The sequence below is a fragment of the Myxine glutinosa genome, chromosome 2, assembly GCF_964187855.1.
Source record: "Myxine glutinosa chromosome 2, kmMyxGlut1.1, whole genome shotgun sequence".
NCBI classification, from domain to species: Eukaryota; Metazoa; Chordata; class Myxini; order Myxiniformes; family Myxinidae; genus Myxine; species Myxine glutinosa.
The window spans coordinates 28,279,080-28,302,239 of record NC_136262.1 but is presented as its reverse complement, the minus strand read 5'-3'; the positions used below and the strand labels follow the sequence as shown (position 1 = coordinate 28,302,239).

The window sequence follows — 23,160 nt, the reverse complement described above, 5'->3', positions numbered from 1 at the left end:
CACGGCCACACGTTGATTACGACCAGAGAGGAAATCGGCAAGCCATGCATGGAGGTTTCCATGGACACCATAGGAGGAGAGTTTGGTGAGCAGAGCGGGGTGCCAGACCATAGCAAAGGCACATGATATGTCAGGGGAGACAGCTCTGATTTCCTGTTTAGCATTGAGGACCTCCATTCATTGTTAAGACAGCAGAAGCAGCATGTCCAGAGTAGAATGACCTGGTCTGAATCCAAATTGATGATCCGAGATCAAGTCATTGGAGAAGAGGAAGGATTTGATGTCAGATGCGATGATTGATTCCATGATCTTGCTGATGATTGGGAGCAGGCTGATTGGTCTGTAGTTGCAAGGATCTGTTTTAGCATCTTTTTTGTGTAAAGTGGTAATGTTGGCTGTTTTCCAAGCAGATGGCAGATGACCTTGAGCAAAAAAGAGGGTGAAGAGAACAGAGAGAGGGTGTGAAAGAGCAGCAGAGCAGGATTTAAGGACCCGTAGGCTGATGCCGTCTGGTCCAGTTGCAGAATCAGAGTCGAGGTTTGACAGAAACTTAAACTTTGACAGAAACAGATCTGTTGTTGCTGCAGCAATTTTGTCACTATCATTATATTTTCACGATATTTAACCATTATATTTAATCCTGGTGTTGGCTTAGCGGTTAGCGTGCCGGCTTGGGATCCTAGGGTCCTGTGTTCGAATCCCGGTCGATTGATGAATTAACGCCAGGGGGGTTGACTCAGCCTGTCACCCTTCCGAGGTCGGCAAATTGAGTACCAGCTTGCTGGGATGAACGATCCCGGTGTGTACCCCGGTTTAGAATAGGTACACTGTATCCCTGCACATCGTATGAGGCGACTAAGGGTTGGCGTCAGGAAGGGCATCCGGCCATAAAAAAAAAACATTGCCTCAATCAGGGAACCATGATTGTCATGGGGCCCGCAAGGCTAACCCCCGCTCTAGCGGGGAAAATGGCCTTAAAACGATCATTCATTCATTCATTAGATTTTCACAGTTATCATCGAGATTAATTTGTCTGCAAGTCCAATCAGTTTTACTTGAGTCTGAACTCAAGGAATGCTCGACCAACGTTGATGCTTGCTTGTGCACCAACTATAAACATCCCAGAAGAAACGAGCATTCTGAGTATTGCGCTGCAATAACATGTCCTCTACCAGCAGTCTGTCGTGCGGAAAAATGTGTGAATTATATAATTACCCACTCACGGTCTGAGGTAACTCGGCTACAAATTATCCGATTTGCACCAAATAAAGTTCCTGAATGGTTGCACAGACCCCTACTTCTCACTAAAAGGGGAAAAATAATGTAAATCGGAGTTAAAATAAGCCCGCAAGGTCACTCCGTGGAGCAGCCTGCACGTATTGCACTGTATGAATTATATAATTACCAACTCACGGTCTGAGGTACTCGGCTAAAGATTATCTGATTTGCACCAAATAAAGTTCATGAATGGTGGCACAGACCCCTACTTCTCACTAAAAGTGGAAACAGAATATAAATTGGAGTTAAAACTAGGAATATTAACAGCTTTGACTTACCGCACTCCAAATTATAGTCCGGAAAACTGTTGGGGAAATTCCCAAAGTTCAAAGTGCCATAACTTTGTCAAAAATGATCGAAACGTCGTGAAGTTCGAACTTGATCTGCAACTTATCATGAGGAAACCATGTACCAAGTTTGAAATCATTGGCATTAAGAGTTTAGAAAAAAAGTCCAGAAAGCTGTTCTTTGCGTGACGGACTGACAGACGGACAGGTGGAGGGACAGCGTGCAAGCCTATAGTCCCCTCCGGTGTACACCTCCGGTAGGGGACTAATAACGTCATAAATTAATGAATAAAGTTTTGCATTTTCAACATCATTATTGTTGATGTTCCTTGGTTTCAAGGACAGCCAGAACTGAACCTTTCAAGCAAACAGTCTTCTAAAAAGACTTTTTTTTACCTCTGCATGAGTGAGGTTCATGGAAGAGCAAGGTAGATTTGACAATGGAACAAACATTAAGGGAATTAACAAATAGGATAAGAGGAAGGGAGTAAAGGTGGAAAATGAAATGATCAAGTAATATGGTTACGTTAGGAAAGCTTAATGGGGGTTAATAAAATCATGGGGCAAAATTGGGGATGACATGAGATAGCAGTTCAGATTTAATTTGGAGCTTTACATCCAAAGGCAGAGATATCTATGAAAACAAACATTTTTGAGGGAATTTCTCGATAGTATTGATATCAAACACAATCTTGCACTCCCGGTTCCAATGCTTGCGCTGTAAATCACAAGAGGGCGGCAAGTGAGGTAATAATGGTGGTGGAACAATCAGCAAATCAGGAAATTTCTGGTCCGATACATCAGGATTGTTGAAATTTACAGATTGTAAAGGATGGTGGAGCTTCCTTATCAAGAATGTCCGCATATTTAAAAGCAACATGAGGCCAATAGGTTATTGCTAATCAGGCTCTTAAAAATCCCTTTTGCACTGGCGACGTACACTGCCGGCTTGGCTTATGCACATTCCGACGGGACAAGTGTTTATCTAACTAGTGGACCCGTTAGTCCGTTGTACCAAATTTTCATTGGTCCTCACGGGCCTTGTAGCATACATGCCTGCCAGACTCAGAGGGGTCTTTTGGGTCCTATGGGTCAGTTGGGTCATCGGGAACTTTTGGGCGATTTGGGTCCTCAGGGACTTTTGGGTCATCAAGGACTTTTTGGGACCTTGGGGACTTTTGGGTCATCAAGGACTTTTTGGGTCCTTGGGGACTTTAGGGTGATTTGGGTCCTCAGGGACTTTTTGGACATCAAGGACTTTTTGGGTCCCAAGTGTTAAAGGGTCTTCCAAGGTCGAAGGGGTCTCAGCAGTCCAAAGGCTCAAAAGGTACATTTCAATAGTACGTAATTAATAGACCCAAGAAGTATGACTGACACACACACACACACACACACACACACACACACACACACACACACACACACACACACACACACACACACACACACACACACACACACACACACACACACACACACACACACACACCTCGTCCATTTAAAGTAGAAGCTGAACAAAAATACCATCGTTAAACTGAACACGCTACTTTTACAGGCCATTTACCTGTATCATTTATGTTCCATATTATGTCACATACATTGACATTATATGTAACATTATTGATCATTAGGATATCAACGACCACTTTTGTGCACATTAAGGTTAAATTGCATCAATGAAGATGAATATATAAATATATATATATATATTCGAACTGTTTCGCCCAAGGCTAGTTGATAACATGTATAAAGTTTTGCATCGACATTTTGAAAGCGGTTCTGGAGAAGAAGATTTTTTTAAACGTTTTTATTTTCAATCCAATATGGCCACCAGACCACGTGACTGATGAAATCAGAAATTTAATTGTTCACTCACATCGGGTCATAGATCAGATATACGAAGTTTCAGATTTTTCAGATAAGGATTTTTATTCAACCAATTATTGCTGGAATACCATTTCACCAATGACATCATCGTTATCACCCAATACACCCCATGGGGGTTGATGACGTGCCAAGTTTGAATTTTTTTTTGTTCAGCGGTTTCAAACAAGATTTTAACTTTTTAAATCCCAACCAAACCCCTCCCCTCCTAAACTCCCCCTCGCCCCTCCCCTCCTAAGCTCGCCCCTTGCCCCTCTCCTCCTAAGCTCGCCCCTTGCCCCTCTCCTCCTAAGCTCGCCCCTTGCCCCTCTCCTCCTAAGCTCGCCCCTCGCCTCCTAAACCCACCCCTCCCAAACTTCCCCCCACACCCCTCCCCTTCAAATCTCCCCACCCTCCTTTTTTCTCCAATTCTCCCCTCTCACACCTCCTCCTCAAAGCGTCCTCCCCGCTTCTTCTCCCTTCCAACTCTCACCTCCATCTCCCCCAACCTTCTTCCTCGCTCCGCCCCCCCCCTCAAACAACACCTCACTGTGCCTCACCCAATCACCATCAAACCTTTTGTCCGCCTTATCCTTCCCTTTCTCCTAGCTATTCTGAAATCTCTGATACACTATCAACAGCTCTCCCTACCTCTTCCTCCTCTTCCACATCTTACCCTACCCCCCCCCCCCCCCTGTTGTGTATCCGATGCTCCCCCTTCCTCTTCATTAACTGTATGGACCTCATACATCCGGGGCCTTCGCTCACACTTGACTGATCTCTCCATACATGTTGCTTCTGACAAACCAGACTTGATCTGCTTAACAGAAACGTTCCTCCTTCATGATGTCTCTGATTCCTTAATATCTCTCCCGGCCCCTGGGTTCCCCCTCCTCCAGTATAATAGACCTGAGCCTCGTCCTGGAGGTGGGGTGCTATCTTTATCAAAAACTCTCTTTCGCACTCTCACTGCACTGCCCTCTCTCCACCCCACTCCCAGGAGTACCTCAGGCTACGGCTTCCCCTTCGCTCCCACCTTTTGTTCATGTGTTGTACCGTCCACCAAACAGTGATGACTCCATCCACATCTCGCTGTCTGATAATATGGACCAACTTATATCTACTCATCCCAACTCTCTCTTCCTCATATGTGGTGATTTCAATTGTCATCATGCCAGTTGGCTGGGTGTGGGTACCTTTCTCATCAGCCATGGCACCTCAGCAAAGGACTTCTGCGACTCATTGGGACTGACACAATCTGTCAATTTCCCGACCCGGATCTCAGTCAACGGAGCACCTTCTCTTCTGGACTTGGTTATGACTAACTTCCCTGCAAATGTCTGCTGCTCTTCTTCTGCTCGAATCGGTTCATCTGATCATGTGCTTGTAAGTCCCCTACCGGTGTACACCGGAGGGGACTTTGGGTTTGCACGCCGTCCCTCCGTCTGTCAGTCTGTCCGTCTGTCCGTCAGTCAGTCAGTCTGTCTGTCAATCTGTCAGTCTGTCACGCAAAGAACAGCTTTCCGGACTTTTTTTCTAAACTCTTAATGCGAATGATTTCAAACTTGGTACTTGGTTTCCCCATGATAAGTTACAGATCAAGTTCGAATTTCAGAACGTTTCGATCATTTTTGACAAGGTTATGGCACTTTGAACTTTGGTAATTTCCCCAACAGTTTTCCGGACTATAATTTGGAGTGCGGTAAGTCAAAGCTGTTAATATTCCTTGTTTTAACTCCAATTTACATTCTATTTCCACTTTTAGTGAGAAGTAGGGGTCTGTGCAACCATTCATGAACTTTATTTGGTGCAAATTGGATAATTTTTAGCCGAGTTACCTCAGATCGTGAGTTGGTAATTATATAATTCATACAGTGCAATACGTGCAGGCTGCTCCACGGAGCGACCTTGCGGGCTTATTTTAACTCCGATTTACATTCTGTTTCCACTTTTAGTGAGAAGTAGGGGTCTGTGCAACCATTCATGAACTTTATTTGGTGCAAATCGGATAATTTTTAGCCGAGTTACCTCAGACCGTGAGTTGGTAATTATATAATTCACACTGCCTGTCGGGGTCATGTATTGCAGTGCAATACTCAGAATGCATGTTGAAGTGGACATCTCTCTGACCATTCTCAAATAGCCTCCTCAGCGTCGACGAGTCTGGCATTTCACTCAGGCCAACTGGCACGGTCTTCAAGCAGCCATCAATCATCTGGACTGGTCTCCAATCTCTACTGCCTCTGATATCAACTCATCCTGGGAATTCTTCCAAAGTAAATTGCTCTCTCTCATGCACAGATTTATCCCATCTCGTCTTCAGTTGTCATACCATTCCTCCCGTCCATGGTACACGGAATCTTGTGGTGAGGCAGTTGCCCTGAAACAACTTGCCTTCATCTCCTAGAACGCAAATCCAACGGAAGGAAATCTCATTTCCTTTCACGAAGCCTGAAACAAGTGTGTGTCCACCCTCAGGAGAGCCAGGAAACAATGTCTCTCCACTCTTAAGACTGAACTCTCAAACCCATCTCTCTGTACCCACCGTACCCAGCTGCTCCTGGACTCTGTGTCCTTTTCTCCTGACAAGGTGGAGAGTTTCTGTCAATCCTCGACTCTGATTCTGCAACTGCACCAGACGGCATCAGCCCACGGGTCCTAAAATCCTGCCCTGCCACTCTTTCACTCCCTCTCTCTGTTCTCTTCACCCTCTCTTTTGCTCAAGGTCATCTGCCATCAGCTTGGAAATCAGCCAACATCACCGCTTTACACAAAAAGGTGCAAAAACAGATCCTTGCAACAACAGACCAATCAGCCTTCTCCCAATTATCAGCAAAGTCATGGAATCCATCATTGCTTCAGATATCAAATCTTTCCTCTTCTCCAATGGCTTGATCTCTGATCATCAATTTGGTTTCAGACCAGGTCACTCTACTCTGGACATGCTGCTTCTATTGTCTCAATAATGGATGGAGGTCCTAAATGCCAAACAGGAAATTAGAGGGGTCTCCCTTGACATATCACGTGCCTTCGATACGGTCTGGCACCCCGCTCTTATCACCAAACTCTCCTCCTATGGTATCCATGGAAATCGCCATGCTTGGCTTGTGCACTTCCTCTCCAGTCGTAGTCAACGTGTGGCCCTGAATGGATTTCTCTCATCTCCTCTTCCTGTTTAGGCTGGAGTTCCCCAAAGCAGTGTTCTGGGCCCTGTGCTTTTTCTAGTCTTCATCAATGATCTCTCTGACTCTCTTGAAAATCCTCTCTATCTCTTTGCTGATGACTCCACTCTCTGCCGCTCCATTCCTCATCCCCCAGATCGGCAGTCTGCAGCCTCCTCACTCTCTGCAGAAGTGGACAAAATCACAGACTGATTAAACAAGTGGAACATGTCTTTCAATCTTGACAAATCTCACACTCTTACTACGTCTCTCCGAAAAGACCATCTGGACAACACTCCCATCTACTTTCTGAACAATCCTCTCCAAGAAGTTGTATCACTCAAGGTTTTGGGTCTCACTATCTGCCATGATCTTTCCTGGAAAAAAACACATTTTCAAGCTGGCCTCCAAAGCCAGTCGCCGACTGGGCAGCCTCCGTCGTACGAAGTCCTTCCTTGGCACACCTGAGCTCCTCACCCAATAAAAGGCTTTCATCCGCAGCTCAATGGAATACTGTTCTCCCCTCTGGGCTGGTGCTCCTGCCGCACACATAGCTCGTCTTCACGCTGTTGAAACCAAAGCTTTCAGAATTTTTTTTTTTTTTTTTTTTTTTGTATACAAGGTCGAGGCTCGTGAAAGAGCGAACATTAATCACACAGAAAGACAAACCGACACATAAAACATATAACATAGGGAGCGGTAGACAAGATGGGGAGAGAGGGGGAAGGACACAAACACAACATTTGAGAGCAGTGACCGAGAGACATGGAGACATCGAGAGATCTGAGAGAGGGCGAGGGCTTGGGGGGGGGGGGGGGGGGGCGTGGGAAGGGGGCAGTGGGAGAGGTATAAAACATATGGACACTGCCAGGACTTCCAGGAAAGAAGTTGGAATTTCAAACAAGGTGGATCTGGGGTGAATTAGCGGGGGTAGAAAAGATCAAGGTTTTGGATGGGGGAAGATAAGAGATGGTGGTGAACAGCTGTTTTAAAGACCTGGAGGGAGGAGCTATGTGTGGACACTGCTATGTGTCCACCCATAGCCTACTATGGGAAGTAGGCTATGGGTGAAATCATTGGAATCTCCCGCGATGAAGCTAACTCCGAGGGCCTTTCACTCACTCACCGCAGGCAGGTTGGTGGTCTTTCTGTCGTCTACCGACTCCTATCGAGCCTAGCTCCCCCAGCTCTATCCCCCAAATATTCCTGCAAGTCGCACAAGATCTGCCAGTAACCCTCTTCTCGTGAAATTGCCAAAATCAAGCCTCTCTGCTCACATTCACTCTTTCATTCCTCTTTGCTCCCGCCTCTGGAACAAACTCCCTTACTTTCTTCAATCCCACTCCTCCCTCCAGGTCTTTAAAACAGCTGTTCATCACCATCTCTTGTCTTCTCCCATCCAAAACCTTGATCTCTTCTACCCCCATTAATTCACCCCAGATCCACTTTTTTTGGAAATCCCGACTTCTTTCTTTCCTGGAAGTTCTAGTAGTGTCCATGTGTTTTATACCTTTCCCACCCCACTCCCCCGCCTTCCCATGCCTCATCCCCCCAAGCCCTCTCCCTCCCACGGATCTACCGTTGTTCCTGTTCTCTGCTGTTATACTTGTGTGCTTCCCTCTCACTCCCCATCTTGTCTCCCGCTCCCTTTATTGTATGCTTTGTGTGTCCGTTTGTCCTTTTTTGTGATTGATGTTTGCTCTTTCATGAGCCTCGATCTTGTGTACAAAAAAAAAAAAAAGAAAAAAAAAAGATGATGTCCAAATATTTTTCTTTCATCCAATATGGCTGCCTTACAATGTGACCTACGACATCAGTTTTATCAATAAAATTTTCTCCATGGGAAGTAAGTTTAAAGTTTCGTATTGATCAAACAAGCGGTTGCAGAGAAAAATAATTTTTAAAGCGAAAATATATTGATGTGGACATGCACACGCACACGCACACACACATAGCAGTGTCCATGTGTTTTATACCTTTCCCACCCCACTCCCCCGCCTTCCCATGCCTCATCCCCCCAAGCCCTCTCCCTCCCACGGATCTACCGTTGTTCCTGTTCTCTGCTGTTATACTTGTGTGCTTCCCTCTCACTCCCCATCCAGTCAAGACTATTCAATGTAAGTAGGTATATTTTTAAATACTTTTAAACAAGCTAATTTAGGAGAAACAAAACTCCAGTTAAAATACGAAACACACTCGTAACCAAATGCTCACTCACAAGTGGAACGTTTCGTTGTACTTTGGAGCCCAGTTGTTGCTTTTTGACTTGGTAGAAAACTTGCGCTTTTTGTCACTGAGGTGCGGTCCCACCACGGTTATCTCCACAAATGGGCGGAACATCCCAGTCGTTTGCCACTTCAGATCATTGGCAGCAACCACTGTTGAGACGAGACTCATGTTGAGTTGCACAAGGCGCTGAAGCACATGGTTGAACATTTGGGACAACAATTCGGCTTAAAGCTTGCACATTCTAATCCAGGCTCCTATTTCCACCCAGTCCAACTTTTTAAAACCCATTGCTGGACCACACATCACTTCCGAACAGGTAAATGACATTCCGCTCAGATGAACAGGTTGCATCTTTACCTTTGACAGTAACTTTGTGTTCCCCGGTGCCAGGGTGGGTGAACAGATCGACCTGGATCGAGACCTCCCCAACAGTGTCCTCCATGCTGGAGCCTGGAGATGACAACCGTACCTCCATAAGTATGAAAAAACATTAACTTGTTGATCAAACAAAACGTTTTTAACATTTACAGCCATGGAATATATTTAGCCATTCATAGTTTATCATTTGCAGCCAAGTTAATGCATCTGGGATTTCTGGATCAACTACTACATGGAAGCTGGCCATGCAGCATCTGAATCAAGACAACTGGTGGGTAGTTTATGGTTCAAACCAAGTCTCCTCTTTGAAAGTGTCTGAAATATGCGATCATTTCTTAATTGAGTGAATACCTCAATATTGCAATTCACACGTTCCCAAAATTTGCAATATGAAAGCCACAATGAACGTTGGGAATAATGACGACTGAAGCATGATCCCTTGAGTTATGCTCTTGTATTGTTCAATGAGACGCTGCTGACCGATGAAGATCCTCATACTAAAATACGCAATTTGGTGCGTGTCTGTCTGTCTGTATGTCTGACCATGATACATTCGGTTGTTACTTATCCAATCTCAACCAAAGTTGACAAGAGGACTACGGGTCACATGATGGACGTTGCAGCAACTTCATTTACCCCTCTCTCCAAGCGGGATTTCTGCCTTGAGGGAAATCCATGTTAAGGTGTATATCCTTATTAAGTTAGCTATGCATGTCATTTTTCCAACACCGCTTCTAATAACAAAGGTAAAAACAATACTCATGCCAATAGCATAACATTAATGTTATTACAAAACAATATCAATACTAATAATATCCCCTCTCCCAAAGGGGTTTTTCCTCCTTGGACAAACGTCTCGTGTTAACGTGAACAAATAGCTTTTTGTCACATGTCGTGGGGCCTAGTAGCTGTAGTTTGAGTGAGACAGTAAGTAAGACCAGCAATCCTGACACGGAGTGTGTAAGATGGTTCCGGGCACCACTCTAACACTCCTAAGTCAGGACGGTAGTACTACCCTGGGAGTTTCTGTCTACAACCTACTACCTAAAAAACTACCTTCTAGTCGAGGCTCCCATCTCCCAGATATGCTTATCACATCTACCAGAGACTAACGGACTAGAGCCTAGATATACTGTAATCGAAATACCCCAAAATAAGTTGATAACATGACCCTACTTGCCAGTCCCATAGGGAATAGGTGTACTATTTCAGTAAATCAGAGTTTTGAATGAGATGTGCACCTTGAGACATCTGTGTTTGGATGAATGTTTTGATGAGAGTGTCGGTGGTCTGCGTGTACAGTGAAAGGGCATAACGCAGTGAAGCCATGTCTGCACTCTTGTCCAGAAAGGTCTTTTTCAGGCCGTTACCTCCGGCATGAAAGTACATCTGCAAGAGAACAACAACATCACAGACTTGCAAGCTGGAAGCTCAGGAGATGCATTCCGATCCTCGACTTAATGAGTAGGAAAGGCTTCCGACTTTAATAATGGCACGGCCTGCCAGTCCCACGTCCATCTGTCATCACCTTGATGGTGTCCAGCACCAACTCCATGACACCGCACTGCTTTGGCGACAGACTTTTCGTATCGTTGCTGACGATGTGTTCCTGGTCACAAACATGCAGAAAATTGTGACATTCATGACAATGGGTTTCAATACTTGTATTTTCGATCTAAATAAATGTTAGCTTCCTTGCATTGTCTGAAGGCTGTGCAAACGTCAAACCTTCAACTTTGATAGCTGACCAAGCTCTTTTGCAGCACTGAAAATCAGCTGGGTTCCCTGGAAACAAAATTGCATACGCTTGAATGAATGTACTTTGAACTTGTTGATACATGATCAAACTGGAACAAAACTGGAACAAAACGGAAAACAATTCAAACTGCAAATATTTCCTTCGGCAGACTAGCATGATTATTTATATGGCTCCACCGCCACACCCACTCCTCGCTCCCCCATCGCCCTCCACCAGAAAGGATCAGACATGCTCATGTCTGGCAACAATATTACATATGATACATATTGTTGCGAATATGGAATTTGACCTCCATATCCGCTTGTAAATATTCCCCTATCTTCTCCGATACTCCCCAACTCTCCCCTTACCCCATTCCCTAGTCCCATTGTCTGTAAACAACACCCATTAGAGCCGATCTTCCCCTTCATTCCCCCATTAAATGTCGTGCCCAGGTCCCCCGCACCACACGTAGACAATTATAGGACATCTTGCTAGTTATTCTTAATCTATGTCAGTTAAGGACTTGTTTCCATTAATTATGACTCTTCGTTGCACCAGAATGTGATGATATGGCACCAGTAGGAGTTTAGGACCTTCCCATACCTCCCCGCATCTCTTCCCATCATCTCAAGCTCCAACAACAACCACAACAACAGCGGCTATGCGTCCTCACTCCGGCTCGGTTGGCCGCCATTGAACATGTGCTCGACGGGGTTACCCAGAAGGGGGCTCCCTGTCGGCCCCTCGTCAAGGGCGGAGCCGGTAACCCCCGCACCCAATGAGAAGCCATGGGCCGATGCCATATGGGGCGGAGCTAACGAGCGAGGGCGTGACTCCCCGCCGGATATACGCGGCCCCGCGCCGGACGTGACGTCAGATGCGCCCCGAGCTTGGAAGGACAAGACGCCACCCTCCCGAGCGCTGAGCGACCTCCCCGGCATCTCCACCAAAGTCGCGACCCACGAGCGCTGAGCGACCTCCCCGCATCTGCTGGACACCAACGTACGCGATTCTGTCCCTGAGCCAGGTGCACCTGAGCCATCGACTGCCGCTTTCCTGGCCATCAAACCCCGTGTGAGTGAGCCTTGTCCCGTTTATCTGTGGTCTGTCGAGGGTTAATATAAGAGTGTGTTTAAGTGCCCACCTTCCTATGTTTCCCTCTTGTCCCTGTAATCTAACCTTTTCCGCCTTAATATAACCTCCTCCGGAGGTCTTGAGAACTGAACCCCTGGTGTCGTATTGTGTGATTGTAACCCAGCCGGGTGTCTTCTCTTTCCTATTGAGCCAGCGTAGCGCGATTAGTTAACATTCGGGCACAATCGGGTAACTTGTACGGATACGGCGGCCATCCCGCTCGGCCCACCATACCATCAAAGTCGTATCTGTAACAATTGGTGTCAGGAGTGGGATTGGACCCGGAGCGCGTTTACGCGCTCGAAATTATAACAGCGAAATTTGATTGTGTTTTAAAAAAAAATAAATAAATAATAAAAACCCGAATTTTGAAAGTCGCGCTATGGCGGATCAAGACGGCTGGGGTCCGGTAGGGGAGAGTGAAGCAGGGTCGGTCCAGGACCAAATTGAGGGACATGAGGGACATGAGGAGAGCGAAACAGCGGGGGTAGCAGACGCGCGAAATTGCGCCTCGCACATAGCTACGGCGGCCGCACCCGCTGCACAAGTGGGAGGGATGGCCCAGATGCAGGTCCTCATGGAGCAATTTATGGCGCAAATGCAGGCGTCCCTCAAACTGCAGAGTAACCAATTGGGGAACCGGATGGATGCTCAGGGTGAGCGATTGGAGGGCCAAATGGGGGTAATGGGAAACCAAATGGGGGTAATGAGGGACGAAGCGAGGGGTACCAGTGAGAAGTTAGACAATAATTTTGAGGGGTTAGACAACGGGATAAAAGAAGTGAAAAATGGGTTAACGGGGGTAGAAAACAGAATGGCCGCTCAAGAGAATCAAATGGAAGGGATGCAAAAGGGGTTAGAGGGGGTAGAAAATAGAATGGCTGCCCAGGAGAATCAGATAGAGGGAGTGAAAAATGGGTTAGAGGGGTTAGAAAACAGTATGGAAGGCAAATTGAGGGACATGAGGGACCAAGCGGAAAGGGAAGTTAAACAAATGGAGCAGCAGATAGAGGGGGTCAGAATGGGGGTAGAAACCAAACTGGATGCTCACAGGGAGGAAATGGAGCAGATGAGGGTGGCATCTGGGCAGGAGATGCAAGTGATGGGAGAGGAGATCAGAAGAGGAGTGAGTGAGGAGGTCGGAGGAGTGCGCGAGGAGGTGAGGCACTGTAAGGAGCGCATGGAGAAAGAGGTGAGAAAGGGGACTGTAAAATTGCAAGGTGGTATAGAGGAGTTGACGCTGGGAGTAGAACAACTGACAGTGGGACAAAAGGAGTTGGGGGACCAGGTAAAGAAGAACACAGCGGTAATAGAGGGTTTAAAATCGACACAGAAGGAGATGAAAAAGGACGTAGGGGTAATTAAAAAAGAGTGTCAGACGGTACATGAGGACCTGACGAGGAAAATGGACAAGGTGGTAGAGGTAATGGAGGTTAAAGAGCGGGAGGTGCGGGAGCACATAGAAAAAAATAAAGTGGAGTTAGAGGAAGAACTTAAAGGGGCGCACGAAGAGATGAAGGAGATGAAGCAAAAATTAGAAGAAGTGGAAGAAGGGATGAGCGAAATTAAGAAGCGACGGAGAGGGGATAACAAGGAGATAAAAGAGGAGATAAAAGAATTGGTCCAAAGTCTGTGTTTGGATCGTGATGATGTGCTCATTAACCGGATGAGGGATTCGCAGGTGATGGAGGAGAAGCGAAGAGGAAGAGGACCCGGTGTAAGTGGTGACCAATATGGTCGTGCGTATGATGCGCCAGGGGATTTAAGAAGCTTGGGGGTCGAGATAGACCCGGGTGTTCGTGAAAGGCCGTTGGTGAAGTGTGCGACAGGGCTGGTGTGCGAAAAAGGAGGTGTGCGAGAAAGTCCGACTCTGGGGTGTGTGAGGAAAAAGTGCGTGCCAAGGAGTGAGGGTGCTGGCGAGAGTGAGTCGGTCGTAGCGCGTGTGCGAGGGAGCACATGGAAGCGTGGTGTGGTGAGTGTTACAGAGGGTGTGACGGGAGAGTGTGCGCAGGAGTGTGCGCGAGAAAGGTGTGTGACGGACAGGTGCATGAGGAAAGAGTGCGCTGTCAGAAGTAAGGAAGAGTGTCCACCTGTGGGGAGTGTTACAGAGGGTGTGACGGGAGAGTGTGCGCAGGAGTGTGCGCGAGAAAGGTGTGTGATGGACAGGTGCATGGGGAAAGAGTGCGCTGTCAGAAGTAAGGAAGAGTGTCCACCTGTGGTGAGTGTTACAGAGGGTGTAACGGGAGAGTGTGCGCGAGAAAGGTGTGTGACGGACAGGTGCATGAGGAAAGAGTGCGCTGTCAAGAGTAAGGGTGAGTGCGCTGTCAGGAATGGAGGTGAAAGTAGTGAGAGTGACATGGAGCGTGAGTTAGTTGTGACAGGTGAGCGAGGATGTACACCTGGGATGGAAGGATGCACACCTGGAATGGTAGAGCGTGAGTGGGAATGCACGCTGGAGTTGGTGGTGAGGCACGTGGTTGGGTGTGCGAATGAGGGCACACCTGTGATTGTCACAGAGGAGGTGACAGAGGAGGGGGCGCGAAGAGGTGTTTTGGTGAGGTGTGCGAGCAACGAATGTGTGCCAAGGTGTTCGGTGGTCAGGTGTGTGACCAAGGCTGTGAGTGGAATGGGTGTACCTGGGTGTGTAAGGAAAGGTACGAGGAGCATGGGCACGGCTGGATGTGTGAGCAAGGAACGGGCTGCGGGGTGTAAGCATGCAGGTGGAGCATCGACGTTACACGGGTTAGAGGTTAGAGCGACTTTTAGCCGAAGCGGGCCCTCGGTGCGTGCCGGGCCTCGCTTTGAACGGCCGCGTCCAGGCTCCACTAGGCGGAGCTGGCAGCCCGATAGAAAGGGTCGTCATGGCGACCACTTTTTGGTGAGACGTGCCGGCAGGTCGAGATCGGGGCATTGGATGGCTCCACGCCGAGGTGGTGCGTGGGATCTCGGCACGGGTAAGCCCCCGTCCCTGCACCGAGTGCCGGACGCATCCAGCCGCTGGCACAAAACAACCAGCATCCATTGCTTGGCTTTACGAAGCCGGGCTTTGGACAGGGATTGGCGCACCGAGAGGTATTAGTGAGTAGACTGGGTGATGAGGTTAGTGTTTTGGACCCAAAATTGGAGAAAAACAAAATTTGATGATTGGCAAGGGATTGGCAGTAGTGATTGGCAGATGATGGGCAGTGATTGGCAAATTTTTGATTTGTTGAAATTTGATGTGCAAAATTGGTAGTGAGAGACCCCCGATGTGGTGGGATGGCAAATCCACCATCCTTCCCATGGAGGGGGGCGAAGGAGCTATAGTTTATGGGGTGTATGGCAGTGAAAACTAGCCCGGGTGGGTTAGGTTATATTGATAGGGATCTAGCGAAGATGACATTAGGTGACGATAAGGTTTAGTTAGTGACTGATACCTGTAGTGGGGACGCAGGTAGTTTAGTGTGGTTAATAATGACGAGGGAGCGCAATAGTTTAAAGGGACGACTGGGAAGCGCAAGTTTCAGAGGGGAGTAGTTAGCTGAGATGATGCCGTGTGTTTGAAGATTGAACAGGTGTGATTGAACAGGTGTTATTGCACAGGTGTGCAACTGGACAGGTGTGTGGAACAGTGTATGAGTAGTGAGTGTTGTGGATCAGCGCGAATGCGCTTGGGGAGAGAAGGGTGCAGGTGGCACCAGGTGTGAGAGCACAGGTGTGCAGGTACAGGTGTGTGGAGAGAGTTGGAGTGAGTGGTACGGAGTGGTGTGCATGGTGCGAAGGTGTGGATGGGGAAGAGTGGACCCCTTTCACGAGTACCCGGGGTGGGTAGTGTAAGTGTTAGGTAGAGGGTGCAGGTAAATTGTGGTTGGATATTGGCATTTGTGGTGCGGTTGCAGAATGGTGTTGTGAATGGGTGCATTAGTGTTGTGGAAATGGCTGGGCGTGTAGCCTGTTAGTGTGTGTAGTTGGTTGGGCACTCCACCACTGTGAGGATGTCGGCCAGGTGAGGCCGCAGGTGGGCTCTGGGAGCCGGTAGTTGTGAGTGGGTGCCTGAGGATCCCGGGTGTGGATCGGGCAGCCCAGTGCCAGAGAGGGCACGGAGTGGGGAGAGAGCCAGAGGGCCTTCCCCTGGTAGTTAGGTTAGGGTAGGGAGCAGGTAAGCTCGGAGGCAACTGCAGTGGTGGAGGTGTGCAGGTGGGTAGACCCACTGGGAGAGGTACACGTCGCAGCCCAGAAATTGTACGAGGGCACCGGGAGATGAATCGGGGGAGTGAGACCCCAAATTGAAGAGCACCACAGTTTGGCCAATGGGAATTGGTTTTTAGAACCCATAGTGTAAGAGGGCCAATGGTTTGGCCGGAGAGAGACCCCGGGTAGTGTAAAGTTGTTAAAGTCATTTAGGAGATAGTTAGGATTGATGAACCTGTCGCACCATACGCAGCCACTTACCTGTGGTGATGATGATGACTCCACACCTGTGTTTTCTTTGTTTGTGTTGCAGAAATGAGAATTGCTGTTGGATTTGTGAGACGCATCACGACGTGGATGAGACATTGGGGTGATTCCATCTCTCCCTCCCTAGGAGGGACTGATGATGAATTGGTGATGGCAAATTTTGATGTTGAGTTGGAAATGGCAAATTTTGATGAGAGTTGAAAATGGCAAATTTGATTGGTTAGGAGGGAGAGAAGACGAATTTGGTATATGGGAGGAACGGGGAAGACAGTAGGGATGTTTGTTGATTTGTAAAGTAGATGTTTATGGGTAGTGTTGTGTTTTGTGGATACAGTAAGGGGTAAGGGAGGGGCCATGTAGGTTACCTGGTGGGGGGGGGGCGTACGATAGGAACGTACCTGTCTCACCTGGTTCCCATGTGCCCCCAGTGTGCATTACCTTATATTGCGTGCACTTTTGCGCCCTTACCACCTTACTCACTTGTTTCTTCTTTTGTCTCCCACCTCCGAGGATCTGGCTTTGGGGTAGAGAGAGAGGAGAGAGAGGTGCTGGCGACGCAGTTGTGGGCCTGCACTTTCGCTGTTCGCTGCCTGGATCGGTACACCATATGGACCGCAATGTTTGTGGCCACCCACAATGGACCGCAGTTCGTTTGCGGCCAAGCACCACCCGGGGATGGACCTATGGGTCAACGTGGCACCTATGCCATACAGGTGAACCACTTTTAGTTAAACACCAAGTGCACCACAAGAAGAGCAAGAGACACCTGCAGGGTTAGGGGTTGTTGAAGTTATTTTTATTCCAATGAACAATGGTGACTGCACCGATTGGTGGTGGGGTGGTGCTGTTGATGCTCGGGAAGGGTGCTCTGCACGTTATTAAAGGCCGTCGGCCACAGAGCACTCGTGGGTTGGTGTATCGATGTTGGCAAGCGCGCTCTCTCTATGCATAACATCTGCATGTGTTCCTCCAAAAACAGGTCCTGGATCGTAGTGTAAATAGCAGCGTAGTCTTGTAAATAATGCTCCCTACCGGCTGTATGTTTAGTTTGAGGATTCTTTCCGGATTCGGTTATCCTGTGGGTGTGTTTCTGAGAGGAGAAGGGTGCAACGTCGCAGGGGGACATATTTACTCATTTGTGAATATCTATAAAACTGTCGCACTCAGGGTAGAGTTAATAGTAGAGGGAACTACATTGCGTGCCACACTAAAGTAGGTAAAAATTTATCGGGTCGGGACGCCCCGAGGGTAGAGAAGGGTGCAATGTTGCGAATATGGAATTTGACCTCCATATCCGCTTGTAAATATTCCCCTATCTTCTCCGATACTCCCCAACTCTCCCCTTACCCCATTCCCTAGTCCCATTGTCTGTAAACAACACCCATTAGAGCCGATCTTCCCCTTCATTCCCCCATTAAATGTCGTGCCCAGGTCCCCCGCACCACACGTAGACAATTATAGGACATCTTGCTAGTTATTCTTAATCTATGTCAGTTAAGGACTTGTTTCCATTAATTATGACTCTTCGTTGCACCAGAATGTGATGATATGGCACCAGTAGGAGTTTAGGACCTTCCCATACCTCCCCGCATCTCTTCCCATCATCTCAAGCTCCAACAACAACCACAACAACAGCGGCTATGCGTCCTCACTCCGGCTCGGTTGGCCGCCATTGAACATGTGCTCGACGGGGTTACCCAGAAGGGGGCTCCCTGTCGGCCCCTCGTCAAGGGCGGAGCCGGTAACCCCCGCACCCAATGAGAAGCCATGGGCCGATGCCATATGGGGCGGAGCTAACGAGCGAGGGCGTGACTCCCCGCCGGATATACGCGGCCCCGCGCCGGACGTGACGTCAGATGCGCCCCGAGCTTGGAAGGACAAGACGCCACCCTCCCGAGCGCTGAGCGACCTCCCCGGCATCTCCACCAAAGTCGCGACCCACGAGCGCTGAGCGACCTCCCCGCATCTGCTGGACACCAACGTACGCGATTCTGTCCCTGAGCCAGGTGCACCTGAGCCATCGACTGCCGCTTTCCTGGCCATCAAACCCCGTGTGAGTGAGCCTTGTCCCGTTTATCTGTGGTCTGTCGAGGGTTAATATAAGAGTGTGTTTAAGTGCCCACCTTCCTATGTTTCCCTCTTGTCCCTGTAATCTAACCTTTTCCGCCTTAATATAACCTCCTCCGGAGGTCTTGAGAACTGAACCCCTGGTGTCGTATTGTGTGATTGTAACCCAGCCGGGTGTCTTCTCTTTCCTATTGAGCCAGCGTAGCGCGATTAGTTAACATTCGGGCACAATCGGGTAACTTGTACGGATACGGCGGCCATCCCGCTCGGCCCACCATACCATCAAAGTCGTATCTGTAACAATATATATGAAAAACAAAGACCCACCACATCTCTCACACATGAATGGAGGGAATAACTAATCAGCTCTCGCCTAATCAATTACCCCAAGCAGTTAGGATTAAATAAATAAATCGACTCCTCCAATGCCCCTCAAGCCGAAGAAAGCTGCATAAAGCAACCATGAAAGGCCACACAAGGTAAGCTCTTGCTGTTTCAAACTTTTCCCAGAGTCTTTCTCTTCACAGCTGTAACGACATTTACATATAGTACATACAAGAGAAATCCAATGCTAAACACCCCCTTGGCTGCTGGATCGGTTTCATCGTATACCTGCAACATGACCTGCAACATCTGCTCAAAACAGCACCCTACCTCACTGCATGGTGATTCCCGTGGGCCCTAAACATCCAGTCTAGTCCCAGAGACACGGAAATGCATTCGGCTCAGAAAAACACAAGTGTGAGCCATGTCAGCATTACAGGGAACAGCAGTAAATGTTCCATGATCGTCACACCAGAAAACACCCAACAATGAGAGACTCGTCTACACCCTTTTGGACACCCAATCGGAGTCGGACACAACAATCATCCTCCAAGAAACTTGTGCTGCGCTTGATCCTAGTGGTCAACCTGTAAAGTTGTCCCTCTCTACAATGCTGTTCAAAGATAAACTTGTTGAAAGTCAATGGTCGTTGTGGTCCGTGGCTACAAAAGTGACCTAAAAAATTCCTCTATGGCTGCATATTCTAGGGCAATGGTTGCCAAACTTTTTTTACATGACACCCCCTTTTGGTTTTCACCAAACCCTCATGCCAGTTTTAAGTCCAGTTACAAATTTTATGGGGGATGCTCATGCCGTGTTCGCAACACCAACAATTATTTCAACACCCTCTGCCCACTACCAAGGCTTCCAACACCAAGGCCAAGCACCAAAACACCAAGGCCAAGGCCAAGCTTCCAGCACCAAGGCCACGTTTCTACTGTACAACACTTCCAGTACATCAGATACTAAATATTATAATACCGAATGTATTTGTTAGGTATATCATGCAAAATCCATACTAAGCAGTAATAATAAACTCAAATTATGGAGTTACTTATGTCATGGCCTCTCAGCCAGTGCCAACAAATCCATTAGTTGGCTGTGTTATTCATAGGTGGCAGCACGCACGGAGCTGGTGCGATGTATGAAGGTCGTGGGGTATTGCAACACGGAGAACGTTAGTGTTTTTATAAACATTTAGCTTAATTTATCAATTTTTGAATATTTAAGCCGATTTCGACATAAAAACAAAAAATCGACCTGGATCGACCAATTCAGCAGTCAGTTCTTCTGATAGGAAATGATTAATTAGCTAAATTGGTTTACCCCTCTCTGTTGTTGGGGAAAATTAGAGTAATTTTCAGGAGGTATGTAATGGCTGCAGACGACATTCGTTTTCACAACGATCAAGCTTTTCTTTTAGGTCTTGGGCAGTGTAGCAGCTGTTGGAATGATGTTTTAATGGTGGTTTACATCTTGTTTTTCTAAACAGCAATTTGCAGCTCGTTTTTTGGAATTCTCACCAATGACATTAGGTTTTGTAGCTATTTCCGTCTTTTAACTCGTGAAGTCTTTCGAAGTTTCATGTCGTCGCCATCTAGAGCGCGCCCACGTGAAGAGCGCTTGAAGAACGCTGTGTAGAAATCACATGAAGAACGAACACTACAACTGTGAGAGATTAAGGATTTCATTTGTTTCTATGGTATGCAATCGTAATCTTATTTGTTTCTACGATGCATCAAACATTTGTTGCTTAAGCTGTAAAAAATGTTTTTGATGTGTGTTTGTCGTTTTGCAGGGTAGTTAGTATTTCAACATTGCTGTTTTCTCGTACAGAACGACAAACTGCTGTATGATTGTTTGCATTGAAGCTGAAATTGTGAACTGCAATTATGGTAATTTGTGGACGGAGATCTGTCAGTAATTTGCTGTTTGTTTCTCATGTTTTTGTTTCTCATTTTTTAGTTTCACGGATCCATCGGATAAAACGGCTTCTGTGCGAGACCCAAGGTTTCCTGTTATCTCATTTGCACAGTGTTCCTCTGCTACATAATCTGAACACGAGCGGTTACAGTTGGTACAAAGCAATATCCACAGCCATAGCCGACAAAGAACAAATATGCCTCGCACGGTCACAGAGAAAGACACCTCTCTTTATATGATTAAGTCAGGCCCATAGATCATACCTGTCCCACCTCATTGCAGCAGCAAGTTACTTTTATTATCCAGCTGTTAAATAAACAATAAACAGACAAGCAGATTCTGACAATCACTGAGAAAAACACTGAAAACTAAAACGGCACTCGGTAGAGAGCATATACTATCGTACCTCCGCCAGTCTGAACAGTTTATGTTTTGTATCCAATGATAGGCCACATCTGGATTCGGACCTGAACCAAAAATCGAATCAGCTTGTTCTCGTCACCAAACCAACTCGTCCACCAAGTTTAGTCATAACTCGTGCATAACTTTTAAAAATATCATATTATTTATCGCTTTTTACCCGATCTCTCAATGGTGAAGAATCACTATAAAATTAATAATTATCATATCCGAATCCATATTCACATCTTCACCAAAATCAAATCGATTCATCCTCGTCACACACCCAACCGGTCCACCAAATTCGTCCAAATCCATTCACAACTTTTTGAGATATCGTGCTATATGTCAGTTTTAGAACCATCACTCAATGGTGTAAAATCACTTAAAAATTGCTACTAGCCGGATCCAGATATTCATCAAAATTGAATCAAGTCTTCCTTTTCACATACGCAACCGGTCCACCAAATTCGTCCAAATCCATCCACAACTTTTTGAGATATCCTGCTATGTATAGTTTTTGGCCCAATCTCCCAATGGTGAAGAATCACTTAAAAAATTATAGTAGCCGGATCCGGATCCGGATCTTCACCAAAATCGAATCAATTCTTCCTCGTCACATATGCTACCTATCCGCCAAATTTTTGTCCAAATCCGTCCACAAATTTTTGAGATATCTTGTTCACAGACAAACAGAAAGACAGGGGTGAAAACATAACCTCCTTCCACCTTCAGTGGAAACTGAACGCACCACAAACTCAGAGCTGGTGTTGTTGTTTTTTTTTACTACCGCCGAGACTTCCTCCGGGACTGCACCGTCATCGTATGCCAAGCATGAAATACCCTCACAATGGGGAAAAGGACATTGCACGACGGCAATAGGAAAATGGCGAGACATAACAAATGCCCACTGCCCCCCTTGGAAGGATACTTAACACCAGGCATATGATCTCTGCACAGTTTGGATGACGAACACTCACTATTCAAAATATCAGACACGCATTGCCTTCCCTTGCTGAGCACCAAGCTATAACGCATTGGTGGTGCCTTTATTTGTGAACATGGATCCTCCCAAATACAAGCAGATTGTTTACAAACCTTATTTAAAAGTATCAATGGTAATACAACTTGTTCGACATGTTAGCAGGAAAATAGGAGCAACATGAAAAAGTACGTTGACAGCAAAAGCAGAGATTTAACAACAAGGTAACAGCACGAGGTAAGGAGGCAACTTGTACAATAAGCCAGACATGATGTCCAAGAACGGCAACAGCAAAATGGACAAACACAGACGGTCGATGAGCAAAAGCGAGACGTCGGTACTTACGGTTGTCTACCCGTCAGACAGGTGAGCAGGAACCAATGAAAGATAGAGGGAGGAAGGAATAGAGTTCAACATCAAATATCCCTTATTTCTTTTGATAAAGTGATCGAAGCCCAACAGAGAAACTTGTACATAAATCAGACTCGGGACAAGGACATGACGTGATATCAGTGTGAGCATTCTCATTAATTTGAGGGGAATTTGGGGTCAGTGGACGAACCAACAGACTACATGGGAAATTAACCTGGGATTGCGAGCATCGTGACTACACCATCAGAACATGCAAACCAGGCCACGGGAACTTGCGTGCATCTGAAAATGTTCCGACATATAAACCGTGGATGCTCACCGACTGGTCTGTGAGCGGAGGAAGGACTATCAACTTCTCCATGGTGTTCATGACAATTCTCCAGAGCTCCTTGAGCACCCTCTTTAGAACTGTCTTCTCACATACTTTGGCGAAGAGCGTGAGGCTGCCGACAGAAACACGTGACCGAATCAGTCAATCATCAAAGCAAACATGTATCATCTAGGATTAAAACAGTACTTTTTTGGAAGTGTCCTCCTTCACAAAGAAACCTCAATGTTTAACTACTACAAGTACAGTACTTCTTC

General features: G+C 46.9%; 1 protein-coding gene across 1 annotated transcript in view; it reads right to left on the bottom strand.

The window, feature by feature from the left end:
• The window catches only part of LOC137421952 (protein unc-13 homolog B), a 53,757-nt gene that overhangs the window by 3,686 nt on the left and 26,911 nt on the right, over positions 1–23,160 (bottom strand). Inside the window, exons 8-13 of the mRNA XM_078772575.1 lie at positions 22,895–23,018; positions 10,925–10,981; positions 10,725–10,805; positions 10,438–10,585; positions 9,176–9,268; positions 8,808–8,967 (exon numbers count right to left, since the gene is read on the bottom strand). Coding sequence (XP_078628701.1) covers positions 8,808–8,967; positions 9,176–9,268; positions 10,438–10,585; positions 10,725–10,805; positions 10,925–10,981; positions 22,895–23,018 — 663 coding nt within the window. The remainder of the gene's footprint in view (positions 1–8,807; positions 8,968–9,175; positions 9,269–10,437; positions 10,586–10,724; positions 10,806–10,924; positions 10,982–22,894; positions 23,019–23,160) is intronic.